The 24,336-nt window shown below is 35.1% G+C and overlaps 1 protein-coding gene across 1 annotated transcript in view; it reads right to left on the bottom strand.

Annotated features, from left to right (window-relative positions):
- The window catches only part of CHM (CHM Rab escort protein), a 183,065-nt gene extending 159,376 nt beyond the window's left edge, over positions 1-23,689 (bottom strand). The window contains exons 1-2 of the mRNA XM_033114497.1: positions 23,591-23,689; positions 579-645 (exon numbers count right to left, since the gene is read on the bottom strand). Of these exons, the coding sequence (XP_032970388.1) occupies positions 579-645; positions 23,591-23,639 (116 nt within the window). The 5' untranslated portion in view covers positions 23,640-23,689. The remainder of the gene's footprint in view (positions 1-578; positions 646-23,590) is intronic.
- Positions 23,690-24,336: the final 647 nt, after the last annotated feature.

Raw genomic sequence — 24,336 nt, 5'->3', positions numbered from 1 at the left:
CTTTACCTTAAATTTGAATTTTCCATTAACTTCCTTTTTACAATCAATCACATTTAAGGAAAATAGAGAAAATCAAAATAGACATTTTTCTTAGTTAAGATTTTTTTAATAGTTTAAATTTTTATTAATTTTAAGAAAACCACATACACTAAATGTATTAGCTGCATTCTTTTAGCAATCAAATATAAAGCCTAAAATAAAATTGTGTATACAGGTTGTATACACCCACACAAATGTACAAGTATAAGAAAAATGGCAGGTGTGAGGTTTCCAGGCCTCTTGGAGAATTATTTATCATTGATAAAACAAAATCACTCATGTGAAAAATAATTATGGTACATTTGGTTTATTTTCAAAGTAAACATCATTGTTTCAGAGTATAACAGTAAAATTTATGTACTATATATTTCACGTGTTTTTGATGAAAACTGAACAATTCTAACAATTTTTCTAACTTAAGTTTATATATGACATATATAAATATGTGTGTATACACACACACACACACACGTGTGTATTTAAATTTTAATTCTGTACATATATTAGGAAGTATTAAATGCTACTATTGATAAACTTACGAATCAACATGCAGAACCCTCTGGCCACTTCTTGAACATGCAGCTGCAATGATGGATTCAGGCAAACCTATAAAAACACACACCTATATCATTTAGAATGTAGAAATACATATATATATATATTTACACACATATATATATATAAAATCACAAAATGTTTGATTCATGCCATCAATGTATAGAAGAGTGGCTCATCCTTGCATCCTAAACTGTAAAGTTTATATTATCATACTATTGGATGTTTCTTAAATGTACAACTAATGCTGAAAATTTATTACGTGGAGGAGATACTGTTAAAAACCAAGTACTCTAAATTATTTTTATTGGCAAATTACCATAAATGAGCAACTGTCAAAATATTGTTCATATAGCACTTTGTTATTTAGAAACTACGAGGTGTGATCAAAACATATGGTGAATGTGTAAATAAAACAAAATTATTAAATAAAAGACACATTCCCATTAATTCCTCTCAAAAATACTCCTTCTTGCTTCAAACACATTTATGCCATTGTTCTTTCCACTTTCTGAAGCAGTTCTGGAAGTCCTCTTTCATAAGTGTCTTTAGTTGCACTGTTGTAGCTGCCTCCATGTCCTGAATTGATTCAAAATGTTTACCTTTCATGGTCATTTTGACTTTGGGGAAGAGCTGGAAGTCGCATGGTGCCAGATTTGGTGAATAAGGTGAATGAGGATACATCATAATGTGTTTATTTGACAGAAAATTCTGTATCAGAAGTGACGTGTGACACAGAACATTTCCGTTGCGATCAAGACATAAGGTCAATGCTGCTGCCAAGTGCATCCAATGGAAAGAAGGCAAGGGGTCTTCAATACTGGAAGCAGTGTGTCGAATCTTAGTAACAGTGTGTAACAAGTTTCAACTTGTTTCATGCAGTCAGTCAGGTGTGAGCTACGGTTGAGAGCAGATGTGTTTTAAAGTGTGCCGTAAATCATCCTCCATCATGACAACGCTCCACATCACACATCACTTCTGGTATACAGCAATTTCTGTCAAATAAAAACATTCCGGTGTGTCCTCATCCACCTTATTCACCACATCTGGCACCGTGCAACTTCTGGCTCTTAAAGTCAAAATGATTCAGGACAATGAGGCACGGCAGTGCAACTAAAGACACTCACGAAAGAAGACTTTCAGAACTGCTTCAGAAAGTGGCAACAGTGAAGGGATAAGTGTGTTTGAAGGGAAGAGGAGTATTTTGAGGGCAGTTAATGGCAATGTGTCTTTTACTTCAATTTTCTTTTTTTTTTACTTAAACATTCACTGTATTGTTTGATCACACCTCATATGGTCACATTAGCTTCTCTGATTCTCCCAACTACACAGAAAGAAGCATGTGCATATACATTTTAAAGATTATGAAGGAATAGGTGCAAATATGTTAACTTGTTGCCCAATGTTTTAATAAAAAAGTCCTAGAGTTGAAATTTGTACCCAAATCTAATTCCAAAGCCACAGTGCCTGTGAGGAAGAATGCACACATTCATTTGAGCAATAGGTTAGCTAATTTAAAAAGAGACCATTTACAAGATATAGTATTGTACTTTCTGGTTAATACAGCCATTAGAAAAGAACATTACTGTTTGGGAATTGAATTATACAACACCATAAAGTTGGTTGTCATAAAAGGAAATATATATTACTACTCTCAATACCAACAAAAAAAATCAAAAATTACCAAAGATAATGATTTAATGATTTCATAACAAAAAAAAAATCAGGTGTTCTGCTACATTGGCTAGTTAATACCCTATGTTGTAAATTTAAGACTTTTACATAGTTTTTTGTCACTGAACTCTACCATTTCAAAAGAGGCTATTGAATATTTTATGTCGGAGGAACAAAGCATGTTTTGAAAGTTTAGTGCAATTCTATAGCGCTACTAACTGACTTTTTCACTGCAATGAAACACCCTGATCCTCTTGGATTTTTACCTAGTTGTAAAGAAATAGCACCATTCTCTTGACAAGGATTTAAACTACACACAAAACATCAAGGATTTCAAGAAATGGGAACGGTTATCTTCTTTATGTAGAAGGCAATATGCATATGGAAGCAATTGCCAGTCAATCTCTAGTTAAAAACCACATTAAACACAAAGCTGCAGCTGCATTCACGGAAGAACTAATTTTCCAGCGGTGAACACGTGCGTATATAAAGCTTGGTTCAAAAATGTAGTTCTGACCAAATGTACTATTTATCACCATTAAATATCAATTATTAGAAATAAGCCATCATAAAGTTTCAACCTTAACTTTGGAAATATTTCAAAGAAATATTAGAGTGAGAATTTGTGGTGGAGAAGGAACTAGGAGTAAGAAAGGAAAGTTTTAAATAGTTAAGCATACTTCTTCAGGTAAAACTGTATTGCTCTAGTGTTTTTTATCTTAAGATTATCTGAACTTTTTACACCAACAGAAATACTTTTCTTATTAATGAAATGCAGTCATTATGGTACTTTAAAAGCTGCAATGCTGCTTAGTCAAAAAGGACAAGAGCAAAGAAATATTCAAGGAGCTGAATAAGTATGTTAAAGTGTGTAATAATGACAGGATTAATAATACACCACCAAATATTAGTATGCGGCTTTAAGGTTCACGATGTATTTTCACATACATCAAGTCATTTAGTCCTCATTATAATCCTGGGAGCCAGGCAGCATTATCCATGTGAGAAATGGGATGAAAAAGGTTAAATAACTTGCCAAAGATCAAGTAATTCAGTAATTCATTGCCTCTAATTCAAATTACCATGGTAAATTCACTTTCTTCAACTAGAACATGAGTCTGGCTGGGAATGAGGATTTAAGAGCAGAACAGCAACGTAATGACATGGGCATTGTGTCAGTTCGACAGACCTCGGCTTGAATCTTAGCTTCGCTGCTTAACTAAGCTGTGCAACCTCACACAAGTTACTTGACTTCTCTGAGCCTTTGTTTCTTCTTCCATCAATAGGAATACCACCATTTACTTCATAGAATTGTTCAGTTGTTAGCAGAGAGGGTACTTGCTCTATAAATACTATCTACTTTTATTATTCTTCGGAAAGATATTTTTAGAAGTACTACATTTTCACCTAAATACAACTCCAAACATACACCTATTTTTACCAGATGCCAACTCCAATGGCAAACAATAATAAACTTACTCTCTCCAATCCCACCAACAATACACGAGGGTTCCCTTTTCTCCATATCCTCACCAACACTTGTTGTTTGTTGATTTACTGATGACAGCCATTCTGACCCGGGTGAGGTGGTATCTCATTGTGGTTTTTATTTGCATTTCTCTAATGATTTCTGACCTTGAGTATTTTTTCATGTCTGTTGGTCATCTGTATATCCTCTTTAGAGAAATGTCTCTTTACGTACACACACTGACGAGATGTGGAGTACAGCATAGTGAAGATAGTCAATGGAATTGTAACAGCTACATACGATGTCAGAGGGGTAACAGACTCGGGGGCAGTTATCACTTTGTGAGAGCTGTAAATGTATAACTATTACCTGTTTTGTACACCTGAAACTAATAAAAAAATTTTTAAAAAATAAAATAATAAACTTAAACTCTCCTCTATTTGGCCCAAATTAGCTGCTATTTTGTATAGTCAAATAACAAGGTCAGACAATTAAGTTCGCAAACTCATCCTAGGAAAAGTGCTACATACCTCATTGCTGAATATCACTACGGTCACCTTCGAAGTGCTCCCCCTGGGAAGTTATGCACCGAAGCCTACGGTAGGTAGTCCACCCTTCAAAGCAATTTTGGAACTCTTTTTCTGAAATGGCCATCAGAGCTGTCGTCATATTACACTTGATGTCCTGAATGTCATCAAAATGTCTTCCTTTCAATATTTCCTTTATCTTCGGTAAAGAAAGAAGTCATCAGGGGCCAGATCAGGTGAGTAGGGAGGGTGTTCCAATACAGTTATTTGTTTACTGGCTAAAAACTCCCTCAAAGACAGTGCCTTCCCTGTGAGCTGGTACATTGTCGTGATGCAAGAGCCATGAATTGGTGAAAAGTTCAGATCATCTAACTTTTTCACGCAGTCTTTTCAGCACTTCCAAATAGAAAACTTGGTTAACTGTCCAGTTGGAACAAATTCATAATGAATAATCCCTCTGATATCAATAGAAGGTTAGCAACATCGTTGCAACAACTTCACAAACTTAATTGTCTGACCTCTACACATGTGGTTTGCATGTGGTTATTTCCAGGGCTGTGATCAACACTGTCAAAAGTCATGTCTCTACTGACAAAGCAAAGCCAAGAATGCATTTGAATACTGAACATGATTTGAGTCCAAGTTACATAAAACTAAAATGACTATCATTTGTTTTACCTTAATATTTCCATTCAGATATCCCTACAAGTTTGTGAAATTGACAGGCTATTCCTATGTTAAACAAATGGCAAGGGCCTATTATCTTTGTGCTTAAAGTGACTAAAATAACAGACTAATAATATAGTTAGTAATGTCTTCCTGGCCAGGATTTCATATTTCTTCCCACCCACTTAATAAACACTGAATTCCTCGAGCAGAGGAGGCACATGGTAGATTATTTGTAAATATCTGTTGGAGAAAAGGAAAGAGAAAAGGAAAGAGAAAAGACAAAGAGAAAATGGGGAAAGAGAAGAGGGAGACAGAGATAGAGCAGACTGTTATAGGTGGTGAGGAAAAAAGTTAAAATTAAGGCAATACCTAAAAAGAGCTCAGAGTGTACAGAACACTAATTTAAATGGATTAAAACAATAAATGTAATTAAAACTTATAGGAACACAATGGAAAGAAGCACTTCCTCTGTAGAGGGGACTCCTGGAAATCTCCAAAGAGCAAAGGACACTAGCTGGGTGTTTTGGGATCTGTAACCACCCAACTGAAGAGTGTAGGAGAAAGAAAAGGTGGAAAGGAAAAGGGAAAGTGGAAGGAAAAGGGTAAAGGAAGAGGACACTAAAAGACGATGCTCAAAAAATAGTGGTTGGAGCCAAACTGTGGAGCCTAAACTGGAACCTGTAAGCAACAGGGAGTCTTGAAAGGATTTTAACTGGAACAGCATGGTCAAATCGGTGTTTCAGAAAAACAATTCTAGTCACAGAATGAAGGATGCACTTGTATAAAATCTAAGCTATAAGTTTCAGGTTTTTGTTTTTTTTTTAAGTTCTTGTTTAGGAAAAATTAACATACTAAAATTTCGTGGTCTTACTGATAATTTAGTAAAATAAATAACTGCTTGTTTTGTTTAAATTAATATTTATAAGCCAATTTTAATAGCATTTAAACCCTTGACTAATTTCAAAATAAAACCTTTTTTTAACACTTGGCACCGTAAAAAGTGAACTACTTTCAAATGATTGCTCAAATGCACAGAACATTCTCGTGAGGCATTTATGTGAAACATATACATATAGGCTTGCAATCAATTATACAACCTCTCCCACTAGGAAAAGCCAGACATGAGTTAGAAACAGATAACCTAGATAAGAGTCAAATCACACAGTATTACACCGGAAAGACACTGTAAAATATGTGAGCAGACGTACAAACACAATGTTTTCAACTGTAATATGAAGCTAATTATATATCCTACAAGGGTGTACGGAGGAACAGGTACAAAATTAAACACCTTACACAGTGTCTCCTAGCATGTCACTAACATTCAATAAACACTGGTTCTCTTCCCTTCTTTTCCTATTCCAATAAGATTAGTTATTTGAAGGGGAGAAAAAAAAAACTATCACTTGTCTACTATTTACTTAAATTATCTTCAAAGATCTAACAAGTTAACATAGTTTTATAAAAAAAGAAGTCCAATAGCCTTTTCCATATGTCTATTATAGGCCTTTTCTATATGTACACTATAGAAGTCCATCAAACATTTAATATCACTCATGCATGTCAATAATAAATATGATTATTAAATTCAGCAGTGAGGCTGTACCAAAAAACTCTACCAAAGGATTATAAGAAAAATGTAATTCTGATGCAAAACCAACAACATTTACTGGCAAATCATTATCATTAAACACAGGTAAATATGAGGTATTAAATTAGCATTTCGTAACAGTTTGTAATGAGGGAAACTCAGATTACATACTACCTTTCTCAGTTGGGGTTCTGTTATATATTTGGCAGCTAGAAAAATATATTAGAAGCTTATAAAATGTTATATGATCATATTAACAAACATGTATAGTCCCAGCTTTCTGCAATTTCCCTAAACCTGTCCAGATAAAAGAGAGATGTTTTATTATCAAATGAAGGAGCTAGGCTAAAATCAGGAGCCAAAAAGTTATGAAATTAGTATTTTCAAGGATATTACCTAAAACATTTTGTAGAAATGAAACCACTGTTCATTCATTTTTCAATAACCCCTTTTAATCCAAATTCTGAATGTTAAACCTCATCATTTATAACTATAATATTTAGGTTAGTTCTCTATGATCTATTCTTAAAATTGTATTAGTATCTGGAATTAATTTTTCTTAACACTATACTTACATAAGATAAACATAAAGTACTTACACCACTCACAGCATATCGAACAATAAATAATAGATTCCCCTGACAGGACTTTGATGACCTGGCAAAGCCCGGGTGTTTTCAGGCCAAATCATATGAAACCATTAAATCATTCTTTATTTTATAGAACATTTCAAAATGGATTCCTGCTTTCTACCTTGAAAGTCATTTCATGTGTTATTTATAACTCGGGAAGACTAGAATGGAAAGCAAATTACAAAGAAGTAGAAAATTTACTGTGACTTTTTTTTAATAAAGAATAACGTATTTCTTTAGGAAAAAAATAGAATCATTGGCAAAGAAAAACTTGTGAGTACAACAAGCTCTTAGAGAGCCACACCCATCACTATTTAACCCTATGTACAGACCTTCTGCACCACTGCAAACAAACCATAAACATTAGGTACAGAACTAACTAGAATAAACAACGCAAAGGTAAAACTATAAACTTATGTCATAGACACTAAAAAAAAAAAAGACATCAGAAAATTAGGTAGAATTGAATTTCAATCCAACTTCAAATCGTTTTGTTCATTCCTATTAAATTCTAATTTAAAAGTTTAAATCTTATATTTACACTTCAGTGGTTATCTTCAAAAGAAAAAAAACTGCCAGTGAAGTAGCCTAGGGGACTGCCAACATAGAGATAAAAATATTTTTTAACTGAAAATTATTTTAATTCAGTGAACGCCCTCCCCTCCCCCATACACACAACCATATACCTCATTGTAACCATAGACAAAATCCTACAATAGATACTCAAAAAATAAAGAGAAAGAACCCAAACATAACACTAAAGAACACTATGAAACCACAAAGGAAGAGATCAAGAGAAGAAAAAAGTAACAGAACTACAAAAATAAAAACACAACAAAATGCCAATAAGTACATACCTATGTATAATTACTTTAAACGGACTAAATGCACCAATCAAAAGACTAAATGGATTAAAAAAAAAGACCCATCTACGAGGTTAGATCAGGTTAGATCAAAAGATATGGTGAATGTTTAAATAAAAAAAATTATTACAGTAAAAGACACATTGCCATTAATCCTACTCAAAATACTACCCCTCGCTTCTAACACACTTATCCGATTGTTCTTGCCATTTTCTGAAGCAGTTCTAGAAGTCCTCTTTCTTGAGTGTCTTTAGTTGTGCTGTCGTGGCTGCCTCAGTGTCCTAAATCATTCTGACTTTAGGGAAGAGCCAGAAATTGCACAATGCCAGATACAGTGAATAAGGTGGATGCGGAAAGACCAAAATGTTTTTGATAGAAACTGTCATACCACAATCGATGTGTGACACAGCATTGTCACGATGGAGAATGAAACCATTTGCCCATTTAATGTTAATATGTTGTTCGTGATCCATGATTTAGGACACACTTAAAAACATACCTTCTATCAACCGAACTGACACCCGACTGCACCAAACAAGTTGAAATTTGTCACACTGTTACTAATGTTCAATGCACCACTTCCCATATTGAAGATCCCTGCCTTTCTGTTGGATGGCACTAGGCAGCCGCATTCACTGTAATTTTTTTTATCACAACAGAGAGGCTCCACGTCACAGATCACTTCTGGTATGAAAATTTCTCTCAAATAAAAACATTACAGTGTGTCCTCATCCATCTTATTCACCGGATCTGGCACCATGCCACTACTGGCTCTTCCCCAAAGTCAAAATGACTATAAAAGGTAAACGTTTCGAATTGATTCAGTGCATTGAGGCAGCCACGAAAGTGTAACTAAAGACATTCACGAAAGAGGACTTCCACAACTGCTTCAGAAAGTGGCAAGAACGATGGGGTAAGTGTGTTTGAAGCAAGAAGGAGTATTCTGAGGGGGATTAATGGCAATGTGTTTTTTACTGTAATAATATTTTTTATTTAAACATTCACCGTATTGTTTGAACACATCCTCGTATATGTTGCTTACAAGGGACTCACTTAGATATAAGGACACACACAGACTGAAAGTGAAGGGATGGAAAAGGATATTTCATGCAAATGGAAATGAAAAGAAAACTGGGGTAGCAATATTTTTATCAGACACAATAGCCTTTAAAACAAAGAATTAAAAAAAAAGACCAAAACAGGGCATTTCATAATGATAAAGTGCTCAATCTGATAAGAGTATACAATATTCATAAATATTTACACACCCAACACAGGAGCACCTAAATATATAAAGAAAATATTAACAGACATAAGGGGGAAACTGACAGTAATACAATAATAGTAGACTTTAGTACCCCACTTACATCAGTAGATAGATCAGTCAGACAGAAAATCAATGAGGAAACATTGTTCTTAATACATTACAGCAGAGGTAATTATAGATATTTAAAGAACATTTCATCCAAAAACTGCAGAATACACGTTCTTTTCAAGTACACCTGGAAAATTCTCCAGGACAAATCACATGGTAAGCCATAAATCAAGTCTCAAAAAATTCAAAACTAAAATGATATCAGGCCTCCTTTCTAACCACAATGGCATGAAACTAGAAATCAATCAAAAAAAGAAAACTAGGAAAAAACACGGAGAGATTGAATAACATGCTACCAAACAACCAAGGGGCAATGAAGAAATCAAAGAGAAAATAAAAAAAATACCTTGAGACAATAAAAAGTGGAAACACAACTTTCTAAAATCTATGGGACTCAGCAACAGCAGTTCTAAGTACGAAGTTCACATACCGTGTTTCCCCTGAAAATAAGGCCTAGCCGGATCATCAGCTCTAATGCACCTTTTGGAGTAAAAATTAATATAAGACTGGGTATAATATAATACAATACCAGATCTTATGTTAATTTTTACTCCACAAGACGCATTAGAGCTGACGGTCCGGTCTTATTTTCAGGGAAACATGGTAGATACAGGATTACCTCAAGAAACAAGAAAAACCCCAAATAAACAATCTTTACACATATGAGAAACAGAAAAAGAACTAACAAAGCCCACAGTTGGTAGAAAAGGAAATAAAGATCATAGCAGACATAAATGAAACAAAAACAAACAAAAAACATCAATGAAAATAAAACCTGGTTCTTTGAAAAGATGAACAAAATTAATAAAACTTTAGCAAGCCTGATCAAGGAAGAAAAACAAAACAGGGCCCAAACAAATACAGTCAGAAATAAATAAACCAGAAGCTACAACTGACACCACAGAAATACAAAGGATCATAACAGAATAGTAAAGTTATACGCCAACAAATCAGAAAACCTAGAATAGACAGATTCCCAAAACAATCTTCCAAAACAGAATCATAAAGAAATAGAAAATCTGAATTGGCCAATTACAACAAATAAAAATTAAATCATTAATTTTAAAAGCTCCCAAAAATGAAAGTCCAGGAACAGACGGCATCACAGGTGAATTCTAAGAAACATTTAGAGAAAAGCCTTCTCAAACTAAAGACTAGCCTTCTCGAACTACTCAAAAAAAAAAAAAAAATGAAGAGCAAGGAATGCTTCCAAACTCATTTCATAAAGTCAGCATGCCAAAGCCAGAGAAAGAGGACACTAGAAAACAACAACCACAAAAACATATATGTATGTGTGTGTATATATATATATATATACACATATATGTGTATATATATTATGTGACTATATCCCTGATAAACATAGATGGAAAAAAAAACCTCAACAAAACAGAAAATGTTAGCAAACCAAATGTAACAATACCTTAAAAGATTCAAATACCATGATCAAATATATAAAAGTGATACATTACATTAAGAACATGATGGTTAAATATCATATGATCATCTCAATAGTTGCAGAAAAAGCATTTGACAAAATTCAACATCCATTTATGATAAAAACTCTCACCAAAGTGGGTATAGAAGGAATGCCCCTCCACATAACACAATCCATATATGACAAACCCACAGCTAACACCATACTCAATGGTATGGCGATTAGATAATAGGAACATTTGAAAAAGGGTGAAATGATTCAAGAAGAAATTTTTTAAAAATCTTTTCAAAATGAAAACTAAACTAGAAGGAACACTAGAATAAAGAAACACAATGGATAACTACCCTAGGAAAAACTGAAGATGCAAATAAGGGCATGAAGTTACTGTAGTTATGTTTAAAAAGGAGAGCCCTTATCTTTTCGTTATATATGTTAAAATACAGATGGAATGATATACAGTAGTACCTCGGTTTTTGAACGTCTCCGGTGACAAACATTTCGGTTTACAAACGCTGTAAACCGGGAAGTAAATGCTTCGGTTTTCAAACAAGCCTCGGAAGTCGAACATGTCACATGCCACCCGCTGAGTGCAAGATCCTGAGGCCTACCTGTTGGCTGTTTTCAAACGTTTCAGAATTCAGTCTTCCAGAATGGATTACATGAGAAAACCGAGGTACCACTGTACCTGGGATGTGCTTAAAAATAATCCAGTGTTGGATAGTGAAATGAGGAAAGCTGGAGGGTACAGAGAAAATGAGATAGACCTTAAACTGATAACTGTTGAACCTGGGAGACAGATACATGGAGGGGTTATTTTATTCTCTCTGCTTTTATGTTTGAAATTTACCCATAATAAAAAGTTTTTAAAATAAGATGTAATACCAATTTCGATAGTTAATGAAAGACTGGGCCAACCAAATAAAACAATCCTTTGGAAAGCAGAGATTTAGTATTTTGGTTTTTACCTAAATTGAGAAAATTCGAACTCAAATTGTCTTAATGAAAGTGTTAAGTAATGTAACTATTTGTCAAAGACTTATGCCATGCCAGGAAATAAAATAAGCAGATTCCACTACAATTTATTTTTACTTAATTTTCTTAACACTAATATTTCTGTTGTATCAATATAAGTGATCAAAATGATCTTATCACAGCAATGGATATCCCAGCTGTCTTCAAACTTAATAACAATATTTAACTTGTGATAAGAAAAATAAAATTTCTCTGTTCTGAACATAGTTTACTTACGTGCCACAAAAGAAAAATTACCTACACTGTATAGCTATGAGACTAAAACAAATGATGAGAGACTGTGTGCTCATTCCAAGAATGTTATAAAATCACACAACAAATAACCTTCCTCCCTTATAAGAAATCCTATCATGAAATCCATTTTTTAGTAGAGAAAAAAACTTATGAGCCTTACAAAGTAAGTTTGAAAGGGCCTATGATTTTTTTTTAACTATACAACATTCCTTAGGTAATGTTGTATAGTTTTTAGGTTTTAACTTTGAAGGTAAAAAGGTTTTAACTTTGAAGGTAAAAACACTTCAAAGTTTTAAACTTAGTCTCATTTTAAGCTCAGTCTCATTATGTATTTAAGAGAAAAATCAGATATATATCTTTGAGAAAACATTGAAGATAATTATTTTATCCTGCTTATTAAAAAGCTGAACAGTAATTACATTGAGTTTATTAAAATAAAACAGTTGAAGTATAAAATTTGATCTAATGAAAATTATAATTTTTCTGCAATAAGAATTTCTGAAATACTATCAAGGATAAACCAAAATTAATGTAAATGGTTCATGAATCACTTGCCAGTGTGTTTGCACTTTAAAATGCACATTAAAAACACCTAAAAAGCAGATGGCAGTTACTTTTTTGATTTTCTCTCTTAGCCTGTAAATATAATACAATGGTAAAGAAAATATTTTAATCACCCATAACCCGACCCCTAACTTTTTTTTGCATTGTTCCCTTACTTTCCAGTGTCTGTCCACATGTATATATAAGGCAGTAGAAAATAGGGACACTGAAACAGAGGGGTTAAGTAATTTTCCCAAAGTCATGTACCCAGTAGACAGCAAAGTTAATCCTAGCCAGTCTGGCTCCAGAATCTGTGCTCTTCAACTCTGCTGTTTCAGGACATCTAAATCTTTGTCTACCTCCCCAAGCAACCTCACAATTAATTCAGTTTCCTAAATGACCTGATTCTCAGAAATGGGTACTCTAACTGGTAGTCACCAATTGCTGGAAAGGTACCGGTATGTTCCCTTTTCTAAATTAAGAAATTGGCATTCAGTGGAAGCTATTAAATGTAGAAGGAATCAAAGAACTAGAAAAAAACATTTTGTACATCCTAACAAAAATACTTATTTATACAAAGATTACCTACTGATGTTAAAACAATTATGTGAATAGGTAGTATCAAACTGAATATTTGCTCCAAATTAGCAATACCATTATTTTCAATACACAGGGGGGAAAATATATCCATACAATAGAGGCATCAGATTGTCATCATCCTAATCCAGGATCAATCTTAGCATCACTCATGGTGGATCAACCTGGTATTATGTGTCTTCTGGTATAATCCAACATGACATCCGTATCACCAAAGATCTATTCTAGCCAAAACTATTAACCTGGAATCCATCATGTCTTTAGATAGATCTTCCAATCTACAGGAAAAACACAGGCTAGAGGAAAAAGATAAACGATACTTTAAGGAAGAAAGCAGCCAAACTCAATAGGTAGAACATTCTATAGGATCACTGGCCCAGTCTCTTCAACTAGGCGATCATTAATGATGACCATCATCTCAGTCATCATTAAAAAAAAAAAAAAGAACTATGCTAGAATAAAACAGACTCACAGGACATAACAACCTGAAGCAATGCCTAATACAGAATTGGAAACAAGCTTGTACATATCAGCTGTAAAGGGTATTTTGGGGTGGGAGACTATGTAAAGTTAAACATCTCATTTAGTAGATAAAATTTTACTAATGAGATAAAATTTTACTAGAATAAACATAAAGGTAAAGACTACTGACTGAAAGTTGCAGAACGGTTATGTACAGAATGATCCTATTTTGTCATGAATGTGTGTGCTTTTGACATTATGTATTTCCTGAGGGTGGTAGGGACTTGAAAAGTTGAAAACCAAAAGGCAAATCAATAGAATTACATTGGTAAATAGGCATAACGTACTGAAGTTTACTATTTGCAAACCTAGAATACTATACAATAGCAGTGTGTGTGTACGCACGCACACAGAGAGGAATTACACTACAGTAGTAACCTCAGTTTTCGAATGTCTCCATTGACAAACATTTCGGTTTACGAATGCCATAAACCCAGAAGTAAATACTTCGGTTTTCGAACATGCCTTGGAAGTCGAACATGTCACGCAGATTCCGCTGAGTGCAAGATCCTGAGGCCTAGCTGTCGGCTGTTTTTGAACGTTTCAGAACTCGAAGGGTCTCCCAGAATGGATTACGTTCGAAAACTAAGGTACCACTGTATATGCATGTGTACACATGAACCTCACAAGCATAACCCTGATCAATGAAAGCAAGTCACAGAAAGAATACATAGAGTAGAATTCCAAAAGTTAGACAAGGGTCAAAAACAGATAAAACTAACAATGTATTGTTTAGAGATACAAACACATGTGATAAAAATACTTTATGAAAAAAAAAAGGGAACAATACAATTTACCATATTGATTACATCTATGGAAAAAGAAGAGGAGACAGTTGACAGGGAGTTTCTAAGGTAAGGGTGATGTTCTTTTTCTTTAGCTGGGTCATATATACGCGCCATTCACTTGATTATTGTTCATTAAAATAGCACACACACACACACACACACACACACACACACACACTTCATTTATATGTATATTTTACAATAAAAAAGAAAGCTGTGGACCAAATCCTGGGCCACATTATAAGACTGTCTACTCCACTGGTCAGCTAGCCTCGTTTGAAATATTGGGGCTCTTTAATATACAACATTTATATTATTTTCAAATTTTATTATGACAAGCTGCTTTAAAATAGATGTTGTCACCCTTGTAGCTTTTTACCTGTGTTGAATGATTTTCTCAGAATAAATTCTCAGATCTGCAGTCTAGGGAAGGAACATATTTACAATACTTAGTACAAACTGTCATATTACCTTGCCAAAATGTTGTCCCAATGTATAATATCATTAACATGTCAACTGAATACAACTGCATCAACAATTAGCTATTGCTCTTTTAATGTTTTCAATTAGGTTATTTTGCATTTCATTAATAAGAAAAATTGTAGGAACCAAAAGAATAGCCAACCAAAATAAGTAAAGCTTCATAAACAGGACGATGAGTCGCACACTTGATCTTGAAATTTTAATTTTCTTCACTAAGAAAACTGAAAAAAAGACATAAAATGGCAAACCCTAGCACAGGCCCAAACAGCCTATGGGTTATTTTTAACAATGATTTTATTTCAGTAGAAAATTATGTGTTTTGGAATCAATTCCGAAGGGAACAGATTATCGCTTAAAATATTACTGTATTTTCTGATCCGATTCCTTGCCATCACTTTTTTCAGTTTTAAAGGATTTACAACCAGGTCATTCAGTTCACCTGCATCAAAAGGATTGCTGGCTGACACAGATGTGTCACAATGCTGTCAATAATAAGAAGTTAACACCACCAGACTTTGTTGGTATCAGATATTAATGTCAACAATGGTAACTCCCCAAAATGAAGCAACTGCAAACTGCCAAGCTAGGGCACATTAATCTAATCGTGATAGTCTAAGGTATTTTTTTCACTTGGAAGAATCCAACAAGCTCAGTCTAATATGTCAGCTTTAGGCAAAGCAACTCCAGTCTTAACAGTTTGACCTAGGTCAAACTTAACTAAGCCTTAGGTCTGACATCTGTAAAATGGAGATAATAATCGTATCAACCACAGACAAGGATATCATGACAATCAGAGATAATGCATTTTAAGAGCTTAGCACAGTACTCGGCATATCATAAATGCTAGAAAATATTTTTCATGTATTTGTTTAGCAGCATATTGCAGGTACTAAAATTACTAAGTGTCATCTATTTGGCTTAGATAGCTCATGCCAAAGTAACACCGTTGATAGAAAAATAAGGATTAGAACTCACAACTGGACATCTTCCTGATATCTGTTTGTAAAACCTTATTTCTCTGTAATTCAGCTTGTGTAAACTTTTCCATGATAATTATTTTAAATCCCTATATAGAAAAGCAGTTTAACAAATGTGCAAATTGCAATCACAGCTATATGATTCAAAACATTTCAAAGCAATACAAAATGACTAAAAATGCCCATAACTAATAGACATTGTAACTCAACGTTAACATTGGGTTGGACAAAAAAAGATATGTAAAAACACTACTCAGAAATAAAAAATAGATGTTGGTACTTTTCTAAATGAGATATAAAACAAAGCAGTCAAGTAGTACGACATTACCCACTTAGGTTCTTGGTCAAATCCAATACGAGATGAAAACACCACACTGGCCAAGCTGCTCCGGTCCCTTCTGTCTATTTGCAAACTATTTTTAAAATACTCTCAGTATGGTAACATGAGAGGTCTCATAATCATGGATGCTTTGAGAAATCAATGTCTGATAAATTATCATACTTTTTTTACATAGCCCTTTAATAAAATTATTAGAAAAGCAAAACGACAACAAATCAATGTTTCAAAGTATTCCTATTTGGCCATAGCTAAATTTCAAACACATACATATATATATATAGTTTTTCAATATATATTAATATAAACTGGGAACTAATGGTGATTTTTAGACAATTTTATTTTTAAAACCATTTATATACATAGCAGGCACAGTCTACGTTTTCAGTTAAAAGACTCCACACTGAAACTGAAGAACAGATAATTTAGCATGAAAACAGGTCAATTATATGGAATTATAATTGTTTCTGTGCATTGGGATTTTATGTTAAACACGAGAGTATGATGGTGAGCAGCCGTATTTGATTTTAATTGCTACAGCCTGAGTTATCCAAAACATCATGAGAACACTGGAGAAAATGAGAAACTGACATGGGGCATGGGAAATGAAAATGATGCTACAGAGGGAACTCTGGTTAACAGATGCGGCTCTCTCTCTGAGGGATTGGCTGGCTCAAACTTCTGATTTACAGGGAAGGGTAAGCCTCTCCCAGAGAGTCTTCTCTGGAGTTAGATGACTCCCTTTACTTTTCTAGGTATAGAGAGCAGAAAAGACATACTTTTCCATCAATAAATGCCTGAAAAATTGCAAAGCATTTTTCAGAACAGCAAAATCGGTAGGCTTTCTTTAGCTACTTCAGGATTCTTACATTGACATGGAAGTATGCCCCAAATAAGATAAATTTGTTCAAAACCTTCAGGCAAAACAAATGACAAATAATGCAAGCTGGTGAACAAAACACAATAAAAGAAAAAAATAGAAAACATATAAATCTCCAAAAAAATATGGATAGAAATGGTGCTAATACACACAAAGGTCTTTCCCACCAAGCAGCCAAAGGAAAGAGGAGGAAGATGACCCAGACACATGAATCTTTCCACCACTCTCCATGGAAAGCATGAGCCCCAGCATGGCATTATGGGTCATAAAGTTTAACTACATTATGTGAGCACTTACCAAGCATTTTGCAAGAACTATTTCATTGAATCCCTTTTAGAAATGAGAAAATTGCAACTTGGACATTAAAGAACGTGTGAGGTAGCACAAGACGCACTGCTAATTCAGTCACAGGCTGTCTGATGTCCAAGCCACACTGTCAATCACATTATACTGCTGAAATGAGATACAAACATACCAAAGTAAATAAAATATATGGATGGTACAGCATTTGTATAACTACAGGACTTTTGAAATACCATTTTGATTCCTAGACTTTAAAACTTTTTGCCCCTGGCCACCTCCCCACCCCCAAATATATCTATTATCTATATCGATCTCTCTAGATATCTGGTTATCTAGAGATATAGATAGATACAGATATATAGATACAGATATAGATATATGCATATATATAGATATGTGTGTGTATTTTACAGTGACCTATTACACACAGGAAGTGTTTCAGAAAACTACACTTATCCTTACTACATGTAATATATTCTGATATATTCCATTCTACCTCTTTTATTAATGCTGGAATTGATTTCATGGAGAAGATATTTGCAAACAATGCTTCCGATAAGGGATGAATATTCAAAATATATAAGGAACACACAACTCAACAACAAAAAGACAGACAATCCAATTAAAAAAGTGGGCAGAGGACCTGAAGAGACATTTCTCCAAAGAGGACATACAGATGGCCAATAGACATATGAAAAAATGCTCAACATCACTAATCATCAGAGAAATGCAAATAAAAACCACAATGAGATATCACCTCACCTAAGTCAGAATGGCTATCATCAACAAGACAAATAATAACAAGTGTCGGAGAGGCTGTGGAGAAATGGAACCCTCATATACTGTTGGTGGGAATGCAGACTGGTGCAGCCGTTATGGAAGGCAGTGTGGAGGTTCCTCAAAAAATTAAGAATAGAATTACCATTTGACCCAGCAATCCCTCTCCTGGGTATCTACCCAAAAAATCTGAAAACATCTGTAAATCTGAAAACTTGTATCTGTAAAGATATATGCACTCGGATGTTCATTGCAGCTTTATTTACGGTGGCCAAGACATGGAAACAACAAAAATATCCTTCTATAAATGATTGGATAAAGAAGATGTGGTATCTATACACAATGGAATACTATTCTGCCTTAAGGAGAGATGAAATAATGCCATTTGCAACATGGGTGGATCCTGATATCATTATGCTAAGAGAAATAATCAGACAGAAAAAGTCTAAAAACATGTGACTTCACTTATTTTTGGGGTATAAAACTGAAAGCAACAAAGGAACAAGACAAACAAATAAAGAAAAACTCACAGACACAGACAACAGTTTAGTGGTTACCAGAGGGTAAGGGGTGGGGGGAGAGGATATGGTAGAAGAGGGTAAAGGGGTCAAATATATGGTGATGGAAGAACTGACTCTGGGTGAACACACAATGTGATATATAGATGATGTATTACAGAACTGTGCACTTGAAACCTATGTAATTTTACTAACCATTGTCACCCCAATATATTTAATTTAAAAAACAGAAAAAGAAAAAAAAATAAACTGCTCTAGACCATAAGTCCATGGATGTTTGGAAATGCAGGCAGAGGACTACATATAGGCATCCTGGAAGAGGATTAAAGGAGATACAGATATGGGAAATCACTTGGCACAGTCTGGGACAAACGGGTATTTGGTAAATATCAGTTTCTATGACACCTCCTGCAGCATTCCTATTCCCCAGTGTTTGAAGAAGTGAAGCTAATCCACCACCACCATAAGCATTATAGTCAATGAGCTGCCAGCCAAGGCTAACTTCCTTAAAGTTTTGATCCTCAACTAGCATCAAGGAATGGAACCTACATGACCTTTCCTGATAAAAGTAGCTTATCAATTTCAAGAAAATGTTTTTTATGAGCCATTTTGGTAGAAAATTTTCTAAAGTATATTAAACACTGACTTGACTTCTTATAAGGCCTACACAGAATTTAGCATTTTTTCAAGGACCCAGTGTCATGATTATGTACACACAATGGTAAATTTTTGAGCTGGTAGATGCCTACTTTAGAGGTCACTTAATGCAAATCTCTCATTTTGCAGATGAACAAAATGCGTCCCAAGAGGTTATGCAATTTGCCCCAAGTCACCCAGTAGGAAGGTCAAGTGATTCCAATTATGCCATGCCGCCATATCTAGTATTGCACCTTGTGGAGTACTATCTAGCAAGGTAGTCAGGATTTAGGAACAACAACCTTTGTAATTTCCATGTGTGTTATTCTGGTTATCTCATTTCTTTCCCCATAATCTTTAGCAATAAAACTTTTTAAAAGGATTTATGTGTTTACCCTCTGCAAAAAAAAAAAAAATTAAGCTAGCCTATCCTACAACTCATCTTCGGGGAAGAACTCCAAAATACAGTGTGGTGTACTTTAGAAAAGAAAGGGATGCAGACTGAATCTCTATATGGTGTTCAGAAAGTAAGAAGGATGCAATGAAAAGCCTACCCTGGCTTATGAATAGCTCTGAGAATGTCAGAGCCCCAAACAGGTCTTTAAACTAAGCAATACAGTAAATTTCACAAGGACAGTAATTAGGTTCTCAGTAAATGTGGGTTGAAAACCCAGAAAAGTGAGTGTTTGTCACTACACTAAATGGTCCCAGGACATTGTGCTGTTTGATGTAGGTTTGCATTTTAGGTGTTAAGACTCTTCCCTTTCCCATAAGGATATGAACGGTCACTTATATCTAATGAAATCCCCCAAACACAGCTTTTGCAGAAGCTGATAACATTCCCCATATCTTTTAATAGGATGCTTCTAATATACACTGAGCTGCTAGAATTATTTCTAAAATAAGAATGAATAATGCCCTAAGTAAGAGTCTAAGGGATTCCCCTAAATAAGAAACATGTCAGTATTATCACGTAGCTCTTGTAACTTCCATCTTGCCTGATCTTCTGTTGAGTTGTTGGCTCTGCTGCAGATTGCGATTACACAGGTTGCCAGGTAAGTCACCTCCAGTAACGTGTTATGCTACTGGGACTATTTTTAACCTGAAATCAATGATACTACAACCCATAAAATTATCATTCAAATAAATGTCTTTTTAAATGGCAAAATGTCTTGAAAATGACAATTGTGTACCCAAACTGAAGGTGACATTCTAGACACTTAATCACTTATATCCAGTTTTGTCCTCTCCCTTGAGACTCCAGTTGGCTCTCCTCTTATTCCATTTTCTTCCGTATTTTCCATGGTTTAAGTACTTTATCTTAACTACTCTGTCTTTGGGTGTTCCACAGATATTTCTTGTATATTCTAATTAGAAGTAAATGGGCTTAACTAAGAAAATACATACAAAAGTTTATTTTCCCATAATCTCTTCAAAACAGGATCTTAAGGAATACCTTATGTTATGCAAAACGAAATACAAATCAATCAAGGTCAAAGGGATTTAAAATATTTTCCATAGATGATTTTACTTGATGAAGCAATTATCTGTTAATGACATTGTAACTATTAATAGAACTAAATCTGTTTTAAGAAAAGTTACATCTCACAGCCTATTTCTTTTCTTTTTCTTTTTCTTTTTCCTTGTTTTTAAGGAGGGTGCAGCTCACAGTGGCCCATGCAGGGATCAAACCGACAACCTTGGTGCTACCAGCACCACACTCTAACCAACTGAGCTAACCGGCCACCCCAATTATTTCTTCTTGTTTCTGATACATGCATGATTAACTCTGCTTTTGTCAGTAAAACTAAATCTATGAAATACTGCTTTTCCTATGATTTACTCAAACCAGCACATTTAGCAATACAAATACAATTTAAGGGCTACTTTCAGCAAACTAGTTCAAAAGAGAAATATTCCAAACACATTAAATTCCAATTAAGTAATGATTGGAATTATTAGAATAATTTATCTGGGAAATGACTTTTATCCAATTTTTTCACTTTGACATACCTAAAAACAAAGCTTCATGCCATAAATTTAAGCAATGTGCTTGATAAACTCAGAATATGTTCACCATTAAGTGATAATGAAAACATTAATGTTTAAGATTAACTTCAAATAAGTTCTTCCCATATTTTGAGAAATAACATTACTCTCACTGAATTAAGTCTAAAATGAATCTTTTTCCCGATATAACAGATGCTTCCTGATGTAATTTGTTGATCACTCAAAGTATCTTCCTACATCTATCATAACATACTCCAACAGGATGGTTGCAGTCCATATTATGAATTGAACTGGAAGGCAAAATATTTATTATAAGAACTAACAGCATTTACCAATAAGAAATAGTGCCATTGCCAATTAAAATATGAATCCAGGTAAGAAAAAAAATCTCTTAATGATTCAAAAAGATATTTTAACACCCCAAGTGTTTCGGTAACAAAAACGAAAGGCAATAATATAGAACCCAAGTATGGTACAACAACTACTCTAAAATGGATGTTGTTCTCAGTTTTAGGATAGACTGAAGAGAATACATTAATAAATAGTCTACTGGCTTCTTCCAGCTCTCATCCAACATCTGTTCATAGCAATTACAAACAGGTTATCTGCAGCCATGCAGTTTTCAGGCTGGGAACAAACAACATTCTTGGTGTTCTGAGAACAATTACCCAGGTACAACTAGAATAAGAGAATTTCTGGTTAGATGACACCGAAAGACTATCTAGATTACCCTCCTTATATTCAAAAACAAGGAAACTGAGGAGCAGAGAAATTAAGTGCCTAGCCCTAGTATTTCACACAGCTAGTTAATGGCCAAGCAAGGTCTAGAACCGAGTTTTTCCAATTATCTTTACTAATGTGGGTTAATCGGAGGGTCTGAACTACTGATTCTCATTCTGGGATGTAATGGGCCTTTGGAAATTTACCAGCTATGTGATTGTGAGCAAACTGCAACCTTTCTAAGTCCTCTTGCAAAGTGTAGGGAATACCTACTCTTAACAAGGTTGTTGTGAGGATTACATACAGCTTGTAAAGTGCTCAGCACATGGAGTAGCAAATAATAAACACTGGAAAACAGGTAGCCATTATTTTTACTCCTGCCCTGGAAACATGGCTGCTCCTACTGTTTTAAGACGAACTGAATTCATTAACACAATGGACAGGGTCTCACTCTACCAGAGCTTCTCTGGCCTACCACGTTCTGCAGACAGGAGAAATCCCCACTCAACAACCTATTCCACCCCATCTAAAATCCACCCTTTACACTGTTAAGAAAAACAAAATACCAACTGCTGCCAAATGCCTTCTGCTACGTGTTGTATGTAGAATTTGTCAACTAGAAATTGCAGAGGGGTTTCTGGCTCCACCCAAAACATGGAAAATAAACGATGGGAAAACAAGGGGAAGATAAGATCACACACCTGAACTGGAACTCACAGCTTGTTCTCAGCTCATTTAATTGTGAGTAGGTCAGTGGGGTGGTAGAAAGCAAAATGCTTTCTTTCTGCACCATGAAGCAGGAATAATAGCTACCTCAAAAAAATACAATTCCCTAGGCTTCTCCACACAATAGAAAATAATCCGTTTCCTCGCCAAAGTAAATTAATACGCACACGGGTAACAACTGAGCATCTTTTGCGAAAAATTTAGGATTAAGCTGTATCCGAGCTGCACTGCACCCTAGGATTATATAAATATACGAAAAATTCCTATGAAATGGCGAGACAAAATGATGGGGAATATCACCTTGAAATCAACAAGAAGGAAATCATAACGTATGCCAAAGTCGTCTCCATTGATAAAATCCCGACCCTCCATTCTCGTGGCACTGCAAACCCACCTCCCTCTAAGGCAATTACAGGAATCACCCGCAGCAACCAACCTCAGCAATCGGCACGACCAGATCGACCCCCTACTCAAATGGCGCTAAACACCGCGGGTCCAAGCCCCTCCCTGGAGCTGCTAAATCCCGCGCTGACTCCAGACTACCTCACTTCCTTTCCGTCCTTCCTCCTATGCTCGACCCCTGGTATTTCTCGCCAACCCTCGCCACTGACAAGATAAGGTAGGAACGAGATAGACTTCCTATACTTTGTCCGGGAAGTACCAGAGCCACACATACCCGTCCCTATTACGATCACATCAAACTCCGAAGGGAGATTATCCGCCATCTTGACAGGAAACGTGTCATGTGACTATTGCTTGTGGAAATGAAATCAAGGTTGGCATTGCCTTGGTAGAAAGCGGAAGGGAAAGCAGTGCATTCTGGGTATTGTAGTTCTTGGGTGGCGGATCCAGGTAGGCGGCTACAGCATTATGCATGACAAATTTACGGGAATGTGAAAAGCTCAGTTCCTTTTCCAGGCTGAGTGCAACAGCGCATTAAGCCTGGAGATTTGGAGTACAAAACACATGTTGATTTTTACCCCAAAGGTTAGAATGAATGTGAGAAGACGTGGTAACCCTTGACAATGATGAAGCAAGAATTGTTAGAAGACAGGCAGGGCGGAGTGAAATTGCAAAGGGATTGCTCTATGAACAAAGGAAATTTGTCATTCCAGCCTGGAAACTGTTTTCCCGAGCGTGTCTGTACTTTCGTTTTGGCCCCCAAAGCATAATTTTTCACACCAGTACTTTCGGACTATATCCTGTATCTTTTTCGTTTCTGTGTTTCCTCCACAAAGTTCACGAAAAATTTCTCGCCCTTGTTTCGCCAGAATGGAACCCTCATCGTGTCTGTATTGGTTCTAGTGGGTCCAAACAGCTACCCCGGCGATATATATTGGCAAAATTAACCTTTCTTTACAGAAGGGAAGAAATACATGAAAGCATAGTAGTTGTTTGATAAGCGTTTATTGATTCAGAATC

Source organism: Rhinolophus ferrumequinum, chromosome X (genome assembly GCF_004115265.2).
Source record: "Rhinolophus ferrumequinum isolate MPI-CBG mRhiFer1 chromosome X, mRhiFer1_v1.p, whole genome shotgun sequence".
NCBI lineage: Eukaryota > Metazoa > Chordata > Mammalia > Chiroptera > Rhinolophidae > Rhinolophus > Rhinolophus ferrumequinum.
Note: the sequence above shows the minus strand (reverse complement) of the source record. Positions and strands in the feature narration are given on the sequence as shown.